The 20,459-nt window shown below is 41.9% G+C and overlaps 1 protein-coding gene across 1 annotated transcript in view; it reads right to left on the bottom strand.

Annotated features, from left to right (window-relative positions):
• LOC139176007 (lysophospholipid acyltransferase 7-like) overlaps positions 1-11,780 on the bottom strand; it is a 28,757-nt gene extending 16,977 nt beyond the window's left edge. Inside the window, exons 1-3 of the mRNA XM_070767481.1 lie at positions 11,264-11,780; positions 4,168-4,248; positions 2,516-2,645 (exon numbers count right to left, since the gene is read on the bottom strand). Of these exons, the coding sequence (XP_070623582.1) occupies positions 2,516-2,645; positions 4,168-4,248; positions 11,264-11,396 (344 nt within the window). The 5' untranslated portion in view covers positions 11,397-11,780. The remainder of the gene's footprint in view (positions 1-2,515; positions 2,646-4,167; positions 4,249-11,263) is intronic.
• Between the last annotated feature and the right edge of the window lie 8,679 nt (positions 11,781-20,459).

Genomic DNA, 20,459 nt, shown 5'->3' with positions numbered 1-20,459 from the left:
GAGAGAAAACGAGGGAGAGGAAAATGAAACAAATGAGAGAGAAGGAAGAAAAGAGAGGGAAGAGAGAAATGGAGAGGAAGGAGAGAGGGAGGGAAGGAAGGAGAAATGGAGGGAGTTTCTTGATTTAAGTTTAAATTTACTTGTTAATAAAGAAGTATAAATTACTTTATTACTTAATTATTTAATTACTTCTTTATTTTAAATATTGTATTTGTTCCCATTTTGCTTTTTACTTTAAATAAGATTTGTGCAGTGTGCATAGGGATTTGTTCATAGTTTTTTTTAATAGTCCGGCCCTCCAACAGTCTGAGGGACAGTAAACTGGCCCCCTGTGTAAGAAGTTTGGGGACCCCTGCTCTGAAGTATCCAGGAAGCTATGACAAGGATCCATAGGGAGATAATGAAACCGATGCACGATACAGATATAAAACCAGGAAATCTCCAGCAAAATGAAAAATCAACAAAAAATTCAGATAATAGAGGAGAATTCAGAAGGCGCCAAGGAAAAAATAGAGGAGATAACAAATAACACAAGTAGATAAAAATACAGAATAAGATAAAGATAGAGAAAATAATTAGTATTTTCTTAAAATAAAACAGGTAGTTTATTTTTTAGGAGCCCAAAATGTAGAAGAGAGCAAAGAGAAAGATTCACCCAGAAGGGATGAAAGAGTTATTGATGGGTGTTTTAGAGAGTAGACAGTGAGAGGCAGATGTAGAGGCAGAGGAAATACTTAAGACTAAATATGAGTAGAAGGATACAAGATCCAAAGGGAAGAACATGGGAGATTGATTAAAAAAAAGTCAGTAAGAGTTGAAATATTAAAAAGAGTAAGAAATGATGGATAGATACAGAATACCTTTTAATATGGGGTTTGCCTTACCAAAGATTAGGAAATCCGAGTTAGAAATTGGAAAAATATTATGCATATTGTCGTCACATAAGTTACTATAATTACTCTGTATATATTAGAAATTGAGAGACTACTACTATGTATCCTTAAATAGTAACGGGTAAGAGATGATGTATAGATACATAATACCTCTTAATATGGGAATTGTACTGGGTTAGAAAAAAAGATAGAACATAGAAATTGGGAAAAGATTACTATGTACACTGCTACAAAATATAATACATTGTAACCACAATGTATATATAAATAAATAAGTTGAAGGATTACTATGGTATCATGTGTACCTAAACAGTAAAGGGTGTGCATAAGTGCACCAGTGTGCCTTCCGTCCCCTGTCCAATTGTCTCTCCTTATCTCATTTATCTTTTCTTCCTTTCAAATATGTACACCTATACTTTCATATCTTTTCTTCTATTCTTTTCTTTATTTATATTATTACATATCTATTCTCTTCAATGTGTATTATGTATTGGACAAAATAAATAAATAAATGAGGACCCGGATTGTGGGGGCAATATGCTGGCTCTGTTAAAAAGTGCTATTACTAACATGTTGTAAGCCGCCCTGAGTCTAAGGGGAAGGGTGGCATAAAAATTGAATAAATTAAATAAATAAATAAATAAATAAATAAATAAATAAATAAATAAATAAATAAATAAATAAATAAATAATAAAATAAATAAATAAAGTATTATTGTTATTAGTATTCTGTATAAAGTAAATTGACATAGATAATTACTGTTCAATAAGCACTCATATATGTTAAACAAAAACCCATTTTTAAAAAAATCGTTTAAAAAAAGATGAAAGCTTCCTAAACTTTCCTTTTTCTGACCACTAAAACCATTGGGTGCTCCTGCCTCTTTTCTCTGACGGTTTGTTCAGCACATTTCTTCTCATTTCCAAAGTCTTGGTAGCGCAGTGGTTAGAGTGCAATACTGCAAACTACTTCTGTTGATCACCGACTGCCAGGCAGATCGAATATCAGTAGGCTCAAGATTGACTCAGCCTTCCACCCTTCCAAGGTCGGTAAAATGAGGACTCAGATTCTTGGTGGCAATATGCTTTACTCTCTGTAAACCGCCTAGAGAGGGCTGTAAAGCATTGTGAAGCAGTATATGTCTAAAATGCTATTGATATTTGCTAATCACATCCCATTACATCAACTCACCCTGCAACATAGGACCACACTTAAAGAACTCACCATGCCATAGCTCAGTGTTTCCTAACCTTGGCAACTTGAAGATATCTGGACTTCAGCTCCCAGAATTCCCCAGCCAGCGAATGCTGGGAGTTGAAGTCCAAATATCTTCAAGTTGCCATAGCTGCCATAGCTAAAGAGCACATGTTTCCTTCTCCATAATCCCTGCCTATACATTTTTCAGGCTCTCTACTAATTTAATTTAGGGTTTAGAACTATGGGTCAAATTTCATTTTTCTTTGGAGATTCAGTTCATTTTCCTACAGTTGCCCTACACACAACTCTTCTCTACAGACTTCCAAAACCTCCAAAACTTCTCAGACTTTCAGACACAAGCACCAAAAACATACAGCTCCCTGCGACATTTTGCCTAATCAGATGGGGGTTTTAGTCCATTTACTTTGGTGAGATTTTGATGATAATCCAAGTCCCCATGATGGAGACAAAGGAATGAATGGTGTGGACGCCACAAGCAGCCAGGGTAAGTCCAAGGCCCACGGCAGCTGCCCCGTATTTCTTGAACTTCAACCCTACAGAAAAAGAAAGGAAGAGAAAATGTCCATCACCAACTATCCAGACACCAGTCTGAACATTTAAGTCTGTGGATATAGAAATTTGAAACTTGGTAACAGACAGATTTGTTGCAACAAGTTTATTTTAACAACCTTCGGTTTCTCTGAGTGACTTAGCTTGGTGGGAAACTCTGCACATTTGATTATTTTGTGGTTCAATAATTCATTTTCAGGGAAAATGTGTTAAATCACTAGCTGAATGTTGATAGAAGAAAAGATTGGTAGCTCAGGGTTGAACTGTAGAATCCTTGGTGCACTCTGAGATTGGTGGGTTTTTTGCAGAAGTTTCATTACCAAACTAGGTAACGTTATCTCCGTTGGTAATGAAATGTCTGCAAGAAAGTCACCAAGTTCAAAGACCACCAAGGACCCCACGGTAACTAAATTAAAGCCATAACCTTTAAAAAATTAGAGACTGCAGAATTCATAGAGAGAGATTGTGGCCATCCTTATTCTTCAGCATCTCCTTTTAAAACAATCCGATCTGAGTTGGAAAAAAATGTCACCAAGTTCTGACTATCTATTGCTAAGTTCAAAATTAAGGCCAACAGGGTGGTCTCACATGTTATGTCAAATGATAATGATTCTGGCTAGAATGATATGCAGACATTATTGCCTGTGAATCACGCTTTATTGTTTAGCTTTAGGTGACTTACTCAAAAATTTTAACATAAGAAAGCTTTGCATAATGTGCGAACATATCCATTGTGGATAATTAGCAAGCCAGGGCTAAAACAAGTCTTTGATGAATACGAATAAATCTGCCCACACTTTTTATCTAGAATTCTTCTTAATTTCTCTGACTTATTTCAGTTGTTATAGTGATACCTCTACTTATAAGCTTAATTCGCTCCGTGACCAGGTTCTTAAGTAGAAAAGTTTGTAGAAAGAAGCAATTTTTCCCATAGGAATCAATGTAAAAGCAAATAATGCGTGCGATTGGGGAAACCACTGGGAGGGTAGAGGCCCTGTTTCCTCCCAGGAGACTCCTAGAGAGGCCCCACGGAGGCTTCTCCCCACCTTTTCTGGCCCTGTTTCCTCCCAGGAGATTCCTAGAGAGGCCCCACGGAGGCTTCTCCCCACATTTTCCGGCCCTGTTTCTTCCCAGGGGATATCTAGAGAAGCCCTACGGAAGCTTCTCCCTGCCTTTTCTGGTTACAGTTTTGGAGGCTCGGATTTGTAAGTGGAAAACGGTTCTTGAGAAGAGGCAAAAAAATATTGAACACCTGGTTCTTATCTAGAAAAGTTCGTAAGTAGAGGCGTTTGTAGGTAGGGATACCACTGTATCTAGAATTCTTCTTCATTTTTTAAATCCCCAAACCAGACTCATCTCAAATCCCCATCTTTAAGCTTCTATATCTTAGGATTTCAGGCTTTCTCCAATCAGCCTTTGAAAGTCACCAAGCTAGTGGCAAGTTCTGCTGCTAGCCCCAAACCTAGGAGAGTTTCCAATGAAGACCATAGCAGTCTCAGCACTTACCCCTTTTCTTGAAGAAAAAGCCAATGGGAATTGGGGCAAACATGAACGCTGTGTAAACAATCCCGACAGATGAAATTGTATCTGCCAAAAGATTCAGAATGAAACTAGTTACAGCAAGAAATTATGGAAATGCTACCAAAGACAGGTCACCACAAGACACAGCATCAGACTTCAAGATGATTTTGGTGAAGTGGAAAATAGGAAGTGGTCCAGCAGTTTTGGACTACAGACAGGCACAATGTTTCAGATCTTGATGGCAAGGCTAAGGGGCTATTATTTTAATGCAATTATACACAATAAAATCAAACAGCAGTGCTGTCCCCCCCCCTAAAGAATTTGAAACACAGTGTTTGGTTACTTTGATTTGCCACCACAAGATGTATGAGCTACAGATAATTTTGATAATTGTTAAAGTGAGTTAATTAGTTGAGGAAGACTAGTGAAGACTCTGTCACTCTTAATTTATTTCCAGGTGGCTACACACTTTCATCCACATTTTTCCAGACAATTCAAAGAAAGGAATTGCCTTCATCTATTTATTGAGATGATCTTTAACTTCCCAACCTTTAAAGTTTTGAGTTGGAGAACAGAATAACAGAGTTGGAAGGGACCTTGGAGGTCTTCTAGTCTAAACCCCTACCCTGGCAGGAAACCCTATATTATTTCAGACAAATGATTGTCCAATCTTTTTTTTAAAACTTCCAGTGTTGGAGCACTCATAACTTCTACAGGCAAGCTGTTCCAAGGATTAATTGTTCTGTCAGGAAATTTCTCCTTAGTTCTAGGTTGCTTCTCTTCTTGATTGATTGATTGATTGATTCATTCATTCAATTTTTATGCCGCCCTTCTCCTTAGACTCAGGGCGGCTTACAACATGTTAGCAATAGCACTTTTTAACAGAGCCAGCCTATTGCCCCCACAATCCGGGTCCTCATTTGACCCACCTCGGAAGGATGGAAGGCTGAGTCAACCTTGAGCTGGTGATGAGATTTGAACCCCTGACCTTCAGATCTACAGTCAGCTTCAGTGGCCAGCAGTACAGCACTCTACTTGCTGCACCACCCCGGCTCTGATTAGTTTCCACCCATTGCTTTGTGTCCTGTCTTCAAGTGCTTTGGAGAATAGCTTCCTTCGGAGATAGTCCTCGGAAAGAGGCGGCATACAAATCCAATCAAACTAAACTTCCCTTCCTCTTTATTGGAACACTGCTATCAAATCACCCCTAGTCCTTCTTTTCATAATTTCTAGATATGTCCCCTACATCTATTAAAGAGAACATTATAGAGCAGTGTTTCTCAACCTTGACAACTTTAAGATATATGGATTTCCCGGAATTATTCTTTTCAGAAATGTTAGGAGGAGTGAAGGTCAGGAAGAGAGGCGAACAGCTAAAATGGAAAAGAATGCAGCCAATTCAAAGAAAGCTGCCAAAAGCAGAGTTTGTGAAGGTTACCAGGCTTACAAGTTAAACAGATTCCAAGAGAGAAGACAAGATTGAAGTCTTCTCCTGCAGCTCATGGATATATGCTGTGCTGTCCCACCCTGGCTAGACTCCAGGTTTGTCTGTAAACAAATGTTTTTCCTGACTCACTTTTGCAGCTGGATTGATAGAGGAACTTTTGAAGTGGTGGGTGGGATTTTCAGGAAGGGTCAACCATGACTGTGGAATGCTGCAAATACCCTGTTTCCCCGATAGTAAGACACCCCCGATTGTAAGACGTATCGGGGGTTTCAGGGGGGTCGGCTAATATAAGCCGTACCCCGAAAGTAAGACATATGTCTTACTTTCGGGGAAACACGGGGACATTGCCGCGTCCCTCTCATCTAGCTGCGCGCCGCCTCCTGCCCACGTCCGCACCGTCCCCCTCTCCATACGTCACCGCGTCTGCCACCTCCCTCTGATCTTAATGAGCGCCGCCTCCTGCCCACTTCCGCGCCGCCCCCTCTCCATACGTCACCGCGCCGTCCCCCTCTCCATACATCACCGCGCCGTCCCCTGCACTTGTCACTGCCGCCTCCTGCTTAAAATACGGTAATGCACACAGTATTAATCATACATCAGTAAAACATACACACTGGCATACTGGGGTATCATCTGCTGTTTTGTGGTGAATACAATACTGTTCAGGTTGTTAATAAATGTTAATTTTATGGTTAAAACAAAAAATTTGACAATTTTTTTCCCAATATAAGACATACCCCGAAAGTAAGACATAGTGGGGCTTTTGGGGATAAAAAGAAAGTAAGACACTGTCTTACTTTCGGGGAAACACGGTAGCTGTCATTGTGGGACAAAATGTGGTCCTGTGACCAAGGAAGGCAGCCTGGCCATCTGAACTTCAGAACTGGATCATAAATACTTTTGGAAGGATTGTCCATGATAACTTTGAACTGTTACGAAGCGACTGATCATAAGTCACAGACACTCTGTTAATTGCTGATGTATTTAGTAAGTCCAGTGTTTCTCAACTTCAGCAACTTTAAAATGTGTGGCTGCCGACTTCTAGAATGCTGGCTAGGGAATTCTGGGTGTTGAAGTCCATACATCTTAAAGTTGCAAAGGTTGAAAAACATTGCACTGGACCAAATTGTTTGCCTGTCCAAAAATGAGGCAACAAACCGCCAAGAAAAAGGAACCCATTTTAAAATGCCCCCTACTTCACAATTTATGTGGATTAGAAAGACTCTCTCAAGCCATACTCAAAGTATCCCAAGTGATTTTTTTTTTCATGAACAGCTGGAGAATTACAGCTGGTCCTCGACTTACGACCACAACCTGAGCCCAAAATTTATGTTGCTAAGTGAGACAATTCTCAAGTGCGCTTTGTTCCATTTTGTGACTTTTCTTGCCAAAATTGTTAAGTGAATCACTGCAGCTGTTAAGTTAGTAGCATGGTGGTTAAGCACATCTGGCTTCTCCGTTGACTTTGCTTGTGAGAAAGTTGCAAACATAGGACACTGCAATTATTGTAAACAGGAGTCGACTGCTGGGGGCTCTCAGAGGTTCTGGAGAACCTCTAGTTAAGATTCTGTGCAGTTCAAAGAACCCCCAAATCCCATTCCTGGCTATCCATTCACCCACCTCTTCCCTCCCAGGAGTCCTCATACAGCCCGTTTTAGATGCAGGATACGCACAGAGGCTCAGGGACGGTGGAAAACAGGCCTACCGGAAGTTCAGAAAGGCTGGAAATTGTTGTGATTCAGCCTGAGGCTTCTCAGGGACCAGCTGTGTCTCTGCTGGCTCCATGCCCGGAGGAGGATGACAGCGCAGAGGAGGGGGCTGAACAGTCGGACGGGGGAGAGGAAAATCAGGAATGGGATGAAGGAGAACAGTATGAGAGCCCCGGGTGGGGGCTCTCCCCAGCCAGTAGCTTGGAGTCATTAGGTGATGATGCACAAGCTGTCATTGACATGAGACAGCGACGTTCAGAGCAACGAAAGGAGCAGTTAAAGAGATATTTTCACCATTGAAGTAGAAACAGCTGGGTTTGGGTGTGGTACTCATCAGCAGGGTTTAAAAGGCAGGCAAGCCCTTTAAGCCATGTGGAGTGTTATCAGCTTGGCGTGGCGTTATCCTGTCTTGTTTCTCGGCGTCTCTGTTCCTGGCTTGTGGCCCAGCAGCTTTGGAAGATCCGTGGGAGGTATAGGTCTGCTATCTACAGCTTTGGCTTGGCAGCAAGAATTCTGTATTGCTGCATGGACTTTTGGCCTTCGTGCATACATCTGAAGATACAGCATTTTCCTGTTTGTAAGGACATTTTCTGTTACCTGTGTTTTTCTTGGATTTTATAAAACTGCCTTTGCCTTTTACCAGTGTGTCTGGCTTCTCTTTTTGGGTTGGTATTGGCTTCTGAAGTGACCCAGACAGAACAGAAATGGGCCTGTTTCCAGCCTCCAGAGGCTAGGGAGGCCATTTTCACCTTCCCAGAGGTTTGAGGAAAGACTCCAGAACCCAAAGGGGGCAAAAATGCCCCCACCACTACCACCCTGGTGCAGGAGGTCGACTAGGCCACATCTACCATGGCCCTGTCTACTCAGCAACTGGGCAGAGAACCTCATGCTACATTTTTTGAAGCCCATCCCTGGTCATAGATGTGAGTCAGTTGCCAGGGGCCTGAATTTTGATCCCATGACCCTGGAGATGCTGAAATAGTTGTATGTGTGGAAAATGATCACAAGTCACTTTCTTCAGGGCCATTGCAAATCCTTGACTGTTGTAAGTCAAGGATTACCTGTGCGGAATGACCCAAGCAAAGGAATTCATCTCGAACTCACCCAGATTCAACACAGAGAAGTCAATATCTGACTTGGAGGAAAACAAATATTTTGCATAAACCCTATTTTGGTGATGACAAACCTGTGCCACAGGTAGCACGTGGAGCCATATCTGCTGGCATGCAAGCTGTTGCCTAGCTCAGCTCCAGAATACATGTGGGCGCCTGCCAGCTCAAACGGGGGCTCTGAGAGGGCGTTTTCGGCATCAAGAGTGCTTCTAGGGGGGCAAGGGAGGGTGTTTTTGCCCTCTTCAAGCTCCAAGAAAGCCTCTGGAGCCTGCAAAGGGTGATAAATGGGCTACTGGACCCACCGGAAGTCAGTAAATGGCGAGGCATGGGGGGTATTGAATATGGGTGTGGGCATGCTGATGAGAGCAATAGTGAGCATATGTGCAGTATTTTGGCACCCAAGGAAAAAAAGGTTCACCATCACTGCCCTATCTCCTTCCTGGAGCTTTCAAAAAACACCTGACACTTAAATACTTGTACTGTATTACTACGGCTATTTTTATTTCAAAATGTTCTTGCAGAGTCACTTTCACTTTCCAATTTCACTTTTACTTTCCAATTCCTCTAAGCAGTGCTAAACAACCTGAAGCCAGGGCTGGGCTGCTATGGGTACGGTAGGAAGCTGTGCATTGGTAGTGGCCACCAGATTGTGCAATTTGCACACGACCACTCCAGTGCCAGTCCTTTGGCTGCCGGCATCTTTTCTCTTTAATTTTTCATATATATTTTTTGCTTCATGTGCATGTGTAAAAGCAGAATCCTGCAAGGGGATGCTCACAGACATGAGATTTTGCCGATTTTTTGCGTGGAAGCAAAAATTTGCCAAAATCTCTCTCACACGCGCGTCCCCTTGTGAGATTTTGGTGTATTCGTGGAAGCAAAATCACTCTGAGGATGCTATGCAGCCACGCGAGATGACCAAAGTTGCGCATGCAGCACACCAGTAGAAGCCGGTAACAGCAATCCGCCCCTGCCTGAAGCCCCAAATCAGCACACAAACCCCTTTTTAACCAAATTTTGGCATGAAAACCATGAGCTCATATATGGACATATTGTGGCACTTTAAAGAGATAATAAGTTACTAAAATTGTTTAGTAGCTTGTTGGGATAAGAGTGGGAAGTCAGTCATATCATTATTATTATTATATTATTATTATTATTATTAATTATTATTATTATTATTATTATTATTATTATTATTATTATTTTAAAAACCTCACCTCTTGTGAATAAAATTTAGCAATTCAAGTAGTCCTCAACCTACAACAGTTCATTTAGTGACCATTCAAAATTACAACAACACTGGGGGGAAAATGAGTTATGATTATTTTGACACATTCATGACTGCAGCATCCCTGTGATCATGTGATCAAAATTTCAGGTGATTGGCAAGTGGTTCATATTTAGGATGTTGCCGTGTCCCAGAATGACATATTGTTTATCGCTGTTGTGAGCCGCTCTGAGTCTTCGGAGAGGTGCGGCATACAAATCTAATAAATAATAACAACAATAATAATAATAATAAATGCAAATATCTGATAAGCAAACTCAATGGAAAAGCCAGATTGTCAGCGCCCCAAATAGCATCTGAGAAATAAATCAGATTCCAGTCCAATTCTCTCAATTGAGGTTCGATTTATTAACAGAGCCATGTTGGTCACGCGGTTGCAATCCCGATACTAACTTCCTTCCAGTTCCCCACCCAGGTTAAGGTTCCTCATGCCCACTCTCACAAGTTCATCACGAGGACCACCGATGACTTCCTTACATCCATTGATGCAGAACAAAACATGACCTTGGACTCTAAGAGAGGAGTTTGTTGTGGCTAGTAACTTTCCCTCTCAGGCAACCATTCCTCCCAGTTCCCGTAATACTATTCTACTGTGGCAGCCAAAGTCTCTAGCTCCATAGGATGGCTTTCAGCCTGGCACTAGGATTGGCTGAGCCCTAGAGGCCTCAATAACTCAAATATAAAAATAGAAAGTGGGAATGGAAGAGGAAGCATGGGCCAAAGTGAAAGTGATATTTTCATTAATGCCCAAGTGTCAAACAATAATAAATAATAAAATATAAAAACAAATAAAATATAAAAATGATACTAACTAATGTTATGCATTGAAGATGATGGAAACCAAACAAAAAGTACAGATTTATCTACTCATTTTTTCAAGTTGAATATATAGTTTTCATGCAAACTTTGGCAGCAGACCTTTCAGCCTCAGCCCTCCCATGCAGAGCTCAGTTAAAGGTAGCAGGGGTGGAAGGAAAATTATTCAGTGCCAACTCCCTATTTTTTATTTATTTATCCCAGCTCATAAATCTTCTTGTTAGCATTCTGTGCCTTATTACTCTTCCTGGGAGAGATAGGGAAGGTAAAAGAAGGAATGTTAGATATAAACAACCAAAAGAAAGTGCACTGGCGGTTTATCACAGACAGGGGAAACTAAATTCAGGTGACAAAAAGCTCAAGAAGAAGTAATTCAATTCCAAAGGTTTCTGCCTTAATAAACTCAGTAATAAACGAGGTTGGGAAGCTCTAAAGCTCTACTTTCTACCGTAAGATTCTGTATCTAGCCTCAAAGTAGCCCTAGACTCCACACTCACGATCCAAATTACTTAAATTGTTGCTTCCCGGTCTTGCTCCATTGTGTGGGACCCCAGATTAATGTTACTGCTGCTACAATTACTGTAGCATCTTCTTCCCTTAGTTTATTGGAACGAATAGCAATCACTCCAACCCCCCTCCCCCCCAAAAGCTGGAAACCTAAACCCAGCTCCCCCCCACCCCGTTTTAACATCCCCACCTTGCTCACCTTCTGTCAAATGGTGCCAAAAGTTTGACCACGCGTTGGCCATCTTTGCAGTGTGGGTTATGGGTGGGTGGCCGGATCGCGTACTTGAACGCAGCCACCTCCGGCCAAGCTTTATCCAGAAGACGAGATTCATTTGGCACAGGGGAGGAGAGAAGGGAGGGATTGCAACTACTGGGCGTGTCGTCTATTTTCCCCGACCCTGGTCGTGAACTCAGTCCGGGAAAACAAAGAACGGGAACTGGTTAGATATCATCTCTTGCAAATTTAGAGACACGTGTAGGCATGCATACAGATGGATAAACAGAGACTGTGTAAGTGTCCTCAGGAAGACCACTGAATGCCCTTCTTTTTTTTTAAAAAAAATCTTTAAGTCACAAATTACATCTATCTTGGGAGGGTGCTGTTGCTGTTGTATTAACACAACTTTCAGCAATTATCTCGGAGTTACCGCTCCTCTGCACCGGGTAACTCGAGCCAAGCCAGAGGAAGCGAGACAGCACGTTGGAATCTGTCCGTCGAAGGCCACCGTATCGGCGCTTTTTTAAATGACATCAGTAGGATTCTGGGAAATGTAGTAATTTGGTGCATAAACCAGATAGTCCTATAACTAAGAAGTAATTAATGATTTGATACATAAACAGGCGAAATCGGATCTCTGTGCTGTCGGTTTCTTTGAGGGAGCGGCTTCTTCTTAGCTAATTTGACCCATACTAACATGTTTCGTTTTTTAAATGTATTCGTTAACTTGTGCCAAAGTGTTTGTTTGCATCCGTGTCTATATAAATGTGAACTTTCTATCTTTGTTAGAAAGCCCATATTTTGGATAGAGAGGACCATTGATTTGAAAGAGGGGTAAAAGAATAAATCTGTGGTAGAACTTAATACACCCTTACAGAAGGGGAGAAATAAGACACCACCTATCCAGTCCACAAGGCAGCCCACTGTCCTAATGTTTCTCTTTCACCAGTATCAAGTACAATATTATATCTTTGTATATCAGCAATACGTACATAACAAAACAAATAAAATAAATAAATAAATATATTTTTTTTAAAAAAGGCTGCCCTTGTATCAATTTGTTTGTTTGTCAAACATGTACAAGATAGCAGGTATATATATAAACATAAGCAAAGTAAGGACAGATAAATGAGGACAATAGGACAGTAAGACAGGGACGGTAAGTACGATGGTGCACTTTTATGCACGCCAATTGATACAAGAAGATTACACAACCAATGATTAATAATATATTATATTAATAATAAATAATAAAAATAATAATTGAAGAATCCAAGAAGATTCCATAACCAATTGCACCCTGGTTCAGGTGAGCCTGAGGGCACAGATAAACACCCAAGTAGTTTCAACATCTCTCAGAGCATGTGCTAATGACCAGATGACCACAGAGAAATCCAAGTCCGCCATAGAAACATAGAAGATTGATGGCAGAAAAAGACCTCATAGTCCATCTAGTCTGCCCTTATATTATTTCCTGTGTTTTATGTTAGGATGGATATATGTTTATCCCAGGCATGTTTAAATTCAGCTATTGTGGATTTACCAACCACTTCTGCTGGAAGTTTGTTCCAGGCATCTACTACTACTACTACCATCATCTTGTCAGAATCTATCCTTCCATCCTCTCACCACCCAGTCTCAACTGTCAGTTTCAATCCTTCAATCTCCCCAGTCATCAGAACAGATGAAGCTTCTTGGGTGAGAAGCGAAACATTTTTTTTCTTCCTCCTCAAGGAAAAAAATAGTCCAGTTGCCTTTTGCAGGGGGGGAAAACACCTTGGAGGCATATTGACATTGAAATACACGTGCAGTATTGCAGATAAAATGTTCCTGCATATACTGATTAAAACCCCAAAATGTCATGTTGCATATCCCTGACTTTCTTGTAAGCACAATTTTAGCACTCTGCCCTTTCTTCAGATTTGCTGATTTATTCGTCTGCACTTTAAAAATATTTTTTGTAAACTATTTAAGCCATTGTGCAAATGCGCATTCATGTTGAAGCAGTATGTCCACGTACAGAGGAAGCAGATTAAAATTTTCTGCAGTGAATTGTTCAGGTCCCTACCCATTGTGGTTAGATAATGTCCTCATGTATAGGTAGTCCTTCTTTATTCATCACCTTAATAATGGTTAAGTGAAGTGGTCACTAAATAAACCCACTGCTGTGCTTAAAATCTTAATATCTTTAAAGACCTTTACAAAGCTATTTTGTCTTCACTGATATAACTGTGAACAGTCATTAAACAAGGACTTCCGGCTGTTAGAATGTGCAGCCTGTAAACAGAGATGGGTGGCCTTTACCTTTGTCAAAATGTAAATAAATCAGTTGCTATATTTAAGTTTCAGCAGAAGAACAATGCTTAGGTAACATTTGGAGTTGCCAATATAGAGATATCCTGTATTTTCACATCCCTGAGCAACTAACTTCTATATTTCCGGTCACAATTCAAAGTGTTGGTTATGACCTTTAAAGCCCTTCATGGCATTGGACCAGAATATCTCCGAGACCGCCTTCTGCCGCACGAATCCCAGCAACCGATTAGGTCCCACAGAGTGGGCCTTCTCCGGGTCCCGTCAACTAAACAATGTCGGTTGGCGGGCCCCAGGGGAAGAGCCTTCTCTGTGGCAGCCCCGACTCTCTGGAATCAACTCCCCCCAGAGATTAGAACTGCCCCTATTCTCCCTGCCTTCCGTAAACTCCTTAAAACCCACCTTTGCCGTCAGGCATGGGGGAACTGAAACATTCCCCCGGGCATGTACAATTTATGCATGGTATGTTTGTGTGTGTGTTTGTTAGTAAATGGGGTTCTTTTTAAACTTTCTTAAATATTTAAATCTATTTGGATTTGTTACTATTTGTTGTATTTTGTTGTGAGCCGCCCCGAGTCCGCAGAGAGGGGCGGCATACAAATCTAAATAATAAATAAATAAATAAATAAATAAATAAATACAGTAATTTTTTGACAGAAAGAAATATATCAATCAATCAATCAATCAAAAGAGATTGGAAGGGATCTTGAAGGTCTTGTAGTGCAGCCCTCTGTTCAAGCAAGAGATATGTCATTTCAGACAAGCGACTGTCCAGTCTTTCTTAAAAACCTCAATAACTTCTGGAAGTCTTTGATGCAGTTTTACTAAAGAGTTTAGAACTCGTCATAAGCAGAATTCCCTTTCTCAAAGGCTCAGTTTTTTTACAGTCTATGAATGGACAAAATGTTCCCAATTCCTTGAATTAAAACAAACAAAAATCAATTGAACCATCTAGAACAGTGATGGCGAACCTATGGCACGGGCCATATCTACTGGTACACGAGCTCTTGACCTAGCTCAGCTGCAATGTGCATCTGTGTGCCGCCCAGCTGATTTTTGGCTCACACAGAGGCTTTGGGAGGGCACTTTTGGCTTCCAGAGAGCCTCCGGGGGGGGGGGGGAACGAGGGAGGGGCATTTTTACCCTGTCTTGGCTCACAGGAAGGCTTTGGAGATTGAGGAGGGTAAAACATGAGCCTATTGGTGTTGTGGTTGGCTCTGGCCCAGCTCCTGCCCCAGGGAATGGAGAGGTGGATGCAGGGGAAAATTCAACACGTCACAGGCCTGTGTTATTGCCGACAGAATCAGTTCGGAGTTTAGTTTCCTCGGACAAAAAAGAAGGTGGGAGTGACTCGGCAGAGGAGGGCTTGGCACACAGCCCAGGCAGTTACTCTCCCTTATCTTCCGTTGATTCAGATGATGACATTTTGGACCCAGGCAAGCGCAGAATTATACATAGAAGAGACCAAATAAGGACATATTACAGGAAATAAGGGAGGCCACCTGTGTTTGGGTGGGGCTCCAGTAATTAGGGCTGCTGCTATAAATAGCAGCACGTGGGTTTGGCCGTTGTGGAAGAATATCTGATCGGAGTTCGTCAGGAATCTTGTGTTGCTGGACTTTGTTGCTTTTTCACACCTTTGAAACCAAAGCAGAGCAACGTGTGTGTGTGTGTGTGTCTCACTTCCTTGGAAGAAGAAGGGTTGTGAAGTTTCTCCACAGCTGCTGGCTAAGTACTAATGACTGCTTAAGGGAAATTGTACAGACTACCCGGTTGTTTTGGGAAGAGTGCTCTTTGCAATACAAAAAGAGTGCTTTGTTTATTTTGACTTTTGTGATAAAGAACATTGTTTTGAATTTTCAAACGTGTGTGTGTCTGAAATTTGTACCCTTGAATTTTCGGGAGGCTCCTATCAGAGAGCCCGGCAGAACAACTGGGCCCACCAGAAGTTGGGAAACAGGCTGTTTCTGGCCTCCAGAGGGCTTCTGGGGGGTGAGGAAAGCTTTTTTCATCCTCTCCAGGCATTGAATTATGGGTGTGGGCACAATGCGCAATAGCATACATGCATGCTCTTTTGGATCCAGAGGAAAATAAGGTTCGCCATCACTGGTCTAGAAATACTGCACTGTATGGAGGTGCCTACTGGTGCACCTACTGGATTGCATACAAGGTGAAAAGCAAATTGGGTAGCACAAAAAGGTTTATTCTCTTACTGAGCAATATTCCAGAGGTTGCCATCAATTAGGACTTCAGTGTTTACTTCAACATTAGTCCTTAAGCTGTCACCAATAAATCATCAAACGGACATGCTTGTATATTTCTCCTTGCATAAATGTGATAAATGTATCTTGTCAGAGCTGTGTGATGACTGATAAAATATTTTTGCACTTTATCTTACATTTAGGGAATGTAAAATAAATGTTTTGAGGGGGTGAAATTCTGGTCAATTTTGCAGCTCAAAGGATTTAGGAGATTAAATCCTTTGGCCACAAGTTATATGTTACCTAGATAGCTCGTTGTTGGGTGAGGTGGGGGCTCAGCCTACATTTCTGCTTCAAGCAACACAGAATTTTTGTCTTCTCTACTGCTGTGGTCTAGAGGTAGAGCTCTTGCCTCATAATCAGGGGGTTGTGAGTTCAATCCTAGGTAGAACCAGATGTAGGTTGGACCTATTCAATTCAATTTATTAGATTTGTATGCCGCCCCTCTCCAAAGACTCGGGGAGGCTCACAACAATAATAAAAACAATATTCCAGCGAAAACAAATCTAATATTAAAAAGCACATAAAACCCTATCATATTTAAAAAAGCAAACAACATATACATACCCAAACATAAATATAAAAAAGCCTGGGGAAAAGGTGTCTCAACTCCCCCATGCCTGGCGGTATAGATGGGTCTTGAGTAATTTACGAAAGACAAGGAGTGTGGGGGCAGTTCTAATCTCCGGGGGGAGTTGATTCCAGAGGGCTGGGGCCATCACAGAGAAGGCTCTTCCCCTGGGGCCCGCCAAACGACATTGTTTGGTCAATGGGACCCGGAGAAGGCCAACTCTGTGGGACCTTATCGGTCGCTGGGATTCGTGCGGTAGCAGGCGGTTCCGGAGGTACTCTGGTCCAATGGACTAGGTGACCTGCAAGATCCCTTCCAACACTCTTAATCTGTTTAATTTTGTGTCAGGCAACACAAATGCCTGTGTGGGTTCTTTTAGTAGTCATGAAGAATTATAATCAGACTTAGTATTTATTTATTTTATTTATTTATTTATTATTTGGATTTGTATGCCGCCCCTCTCCGAAGACTCGTAGTAGTACCAGTATTACCCAATGCAGAGTGGAAAACACACTGGCTTGGCCTCATTTCAAAAAGAGCATTAGCATTTAAACTTATGTTCCCCTTCATAGAGCTTTTACAGCCCTAAGTGGTTTACAGAATCTGCCTATTGCCCCCAGCAATCTCGGTCCTCATTTTAACCAACTCAGAAGGATGGAAGGCTGAGTCAACCTTGAGCCGGCGGTGAGATTTGAACTGCAGAACTACAGCTAGCTGAAGTAGCCTGCAGTGCTGCACTCTAACCAAGTTGCTGCTTCCTTCTTCAACAAGAGCTGAAGTGCACGATATCTGGTAAGATAAGCCTGGAAGTGGTGTAACCCTCATTTAGACATTATTTTAAGATCTGGAAATATCCTGACCTCAGCCACGTTTGTGTCTTGAATTCATCCATGCTGCTTCAGCATCTAGCCCACTCAGTCCCCATCCTCTCATTGCCTGGGTTGTGTTCCCTGCCATCAAGCAGGGGTTCTCAACCTTTTCTTCACCACCGACCCTCTTTAAATATCTTTAGTTGCCCTGACTAAGGCCGCAGAACATCAGGACTTAACTCAAGATTTAAATCATAGCTTTTTTTTCAAGCCTTCTCTGTGGCGGCTCCAACCCCGTGGAATCAACTGCCCCGCCAGAGATTCGCATTATCTCCTCCCTCCCGGTCTTCAAGAAAGCCATCAAGACCTGGCTTTTCCGACAGGCCTGGAATTAGGACTGTTAGTACACATGGCGGGTTTTTTTAAAAAAAAAAATATAGTAGTTTTTATGAAATTGTAGATTTTATCAATGTTGTTTATTGCTCTTTTTACTTGTATTTATAACTGTTGTTAGCTGGTCAAAGCCCATTTTGGAGTGAGCAGCATATAAATGGAATGAATGAATGAATGAATGAATGAATGAATGAATGAATGAATGAATGAATGAATGAATAAGCAAGCAAGCAAGCAAGCAAGCAAGCAAGCAAGCAAGCAAGCAAGCAAGCAAGCAAGCAAGCAAGCAAGCAAGCAAGCAAGCAAGCAAGCAAGCAAGCAAGCAAGCAAGCAAGCAAGCAAGCAAGCAAGCAAGCAAGCAAGCAAGCAAGCAAGCAAGCAAGCAAGCAAGCAAGCAAGCAAGCAAGCAAGCAAGCAAGCAAGCAAGCAAGCAAGCAAGCAAGCAAGCAAGCAAGCAAGCAAGCCTTTGTGGATCCTCTGTAAGACTGTGGCCACTCAAGGGCCTGTGGACCACAGGTTAAAAATCATCTAAATTATTATCCATCTCTAATGGATAATCTAAATTATTATCCATTTCTACATTTCCAGGTAGTCCTTGATTTACAATAGTAATGGAGCCTTACCATTACAGGTAGTCCTTGACTTACAACCATAGCGAAGCCTGCCCATTATGGTCACAAATTTCAACAGCCATTAAGCAAGACATCCCTCACTTAAGGAATCCCATCCCTAAAACCCCTACCACTGGCCCAGGCCCACACTGTGGTACCTACTCAGCTTGCATTTGCCTGCCCAGGCCTCCCAAATTCTCCCCCATCCCCCTTTCCTCCCTCATGGGATGCCTTGGGCCAGCCCGAACCCCATCACTCTACTAAACAAATAATTCCCTCAACACTGTCAGTCCTTTTACTAAATCGACACTTCTATTTTTACTACTTTTGTTTTTCATCATTCCTATCACCCTTTTCCTCCCACTTAGGACTGTATGGCTGTAACTTGTTGCTTGAATCCTAAGATTTTTATTAATATTGTTTCATTGCTTATTTGACCCCTATGACAATCATTAAGTGTTGTACCACAAGATTCTTGACAAATGTATCTTCTTCTTTTATGTACGCTGAGAGCATCTGCACCAAGACGAATTCCTTGTGCGTACAATCACACTTGGCCAATAAAATTCTATTCTATTCCATCCCAATTGGTCTCACATCATCTTCCCTAGCAGTCATGTATTTATTTTATTTATTTATTTATTCAGTTTTTTTATGCCGCCCTTCTCCTTAGACTCAGGGCGGCTTAAAACATGTTAGCAATATAGCACGTTTTAACAGAGCCAGCCTATTGCCCCCACAATCTGGGTTCTCATTTTACCCACCTCGGAAGGATGGAAGGCCGAGTCAACCTTGAGCTGGTGATGAGATTTGAACCGCTAACCTGCAGATCTACAGTCAGCTTTATTGGTCTGCAGTACTGCACTCTACCTGCTGTGCCACCTCGGCTCACGTGCCTTTAGCTATAGATAGCCACTGCACTGGGCAACCTTCCTACACAGTGGAGGCAGTGTGGGAACTCCATCCCCAAAGCTGGTGCCGATTTGGGAGTGGCTGCTTTGAAATTTGGCCACTCTGAAATGGCACCCACTTCCAGAATGGAGCCACACAACCTGTAGAGAGACTAAGGCATGGAGTGATCTACTCTTTCCTCGGGAGATAGCATGGAAGCAAAACAGGCGGCCCTGCCCTTGGCCATAAGTCAAAGGCTTCCTGTTACTGTAATTTGGACTTGCTAATGGCCACATATGCTCTCTACATGGGGCTACCTTTGAAAAGTGTTTGGAAACTTCAGATCGTGCTGAATGCAGCAGCGAGAGCAATCATGGGCTTCCCAAGGTATGCCCATGTTACACCTACACTCCGCAGTCTGCATTCGTTGCCGATCAATTTCCGGTCACAACTCAAAGTATTGGTTATGACCTATAAAGCCTTTCATGGCATCGGACCAGAATATCTCCGGGACCGCCTTCTGCCGCACGAATCCCAGCGACTGGTTAGGTCCCACAGAGTTGGCCTTCTCCGGGTCCCTGCGACTAAACAATGTCGTTTGGTGGGACCCAGGAGAAGAGCCTTCTCTGTGGTGGCCCAGACCCTCTGGAAGCAGCTCCCCCTGGAGATCAGAACTGCCCCCACCCTCCTTGCCTTTCGTAAAGTTCTTAAGACCCATCTCTGCCGTCAGGTATGAGGGAACTGAGATATCTCCCCCTGGGCCTATACAGTTTATACATGGTATGTTTGCGTGTATGCTTGCTTTTAATAATGGGGTTTTTAGTGATTTTTAAATTATTAGATTTGTTCTTACATTGTCTTTGTTATTGTTGTGAGCTGCGAGAGGGGCGGCATACAAATCTTATAAATAATAATAACAACAACAACAACAACATTCTAGGACATTTCCACGTAGAAGAATTCAGACATCCAAATGCAACAAGTTTCCCCACATTACTAAAAAAACTGCTCTACAATCCTGCATGCAAAAAAGTGATTCACAGTTAGCCAACATCAGAGAACAATCTAGCATTGTTTCTGCAGAAAGCATAATTCAAGATCAGTGTTGGTGCTGGAGAAATCTTGCTGGGAAAAAAAGAGAGAAAATGCTGGAGATTTTTTTTATTATCAGCCACTCCCAAATTAAAGCAGCTAAAACTGCATTTTTAAATTTCTTCCATGGCTGCAGATTATCCAGCTGTATCATTCCATTTATTTCATACGCTCCAATTCTGAACAGGCAGGAGGTACAAGGAAATAGAACAATTATTCTAGGAACAATACTTCAAT

This window comes from Erythrolamprus reginae, chromosome Z, assembly GCF_031021105.1.
Source record: "Erythrolamprus reginae isolate rEryReg1 chromosome Z, rEryReg1.hap1, whole genome shotgun sequence".
Taxonomy (NCBI): Eukaryota; Metazoa; Chordata; class Lepidosauria; order Squamata; family Dipsadidae; genus Erythrolamprus; species Erythrolamprus reginae.
The sequence above is the reverse complement of the archived record's forward strand: the minus strand, read 5'-3'. Positions and strand labels throughout refer to the sequence as shown.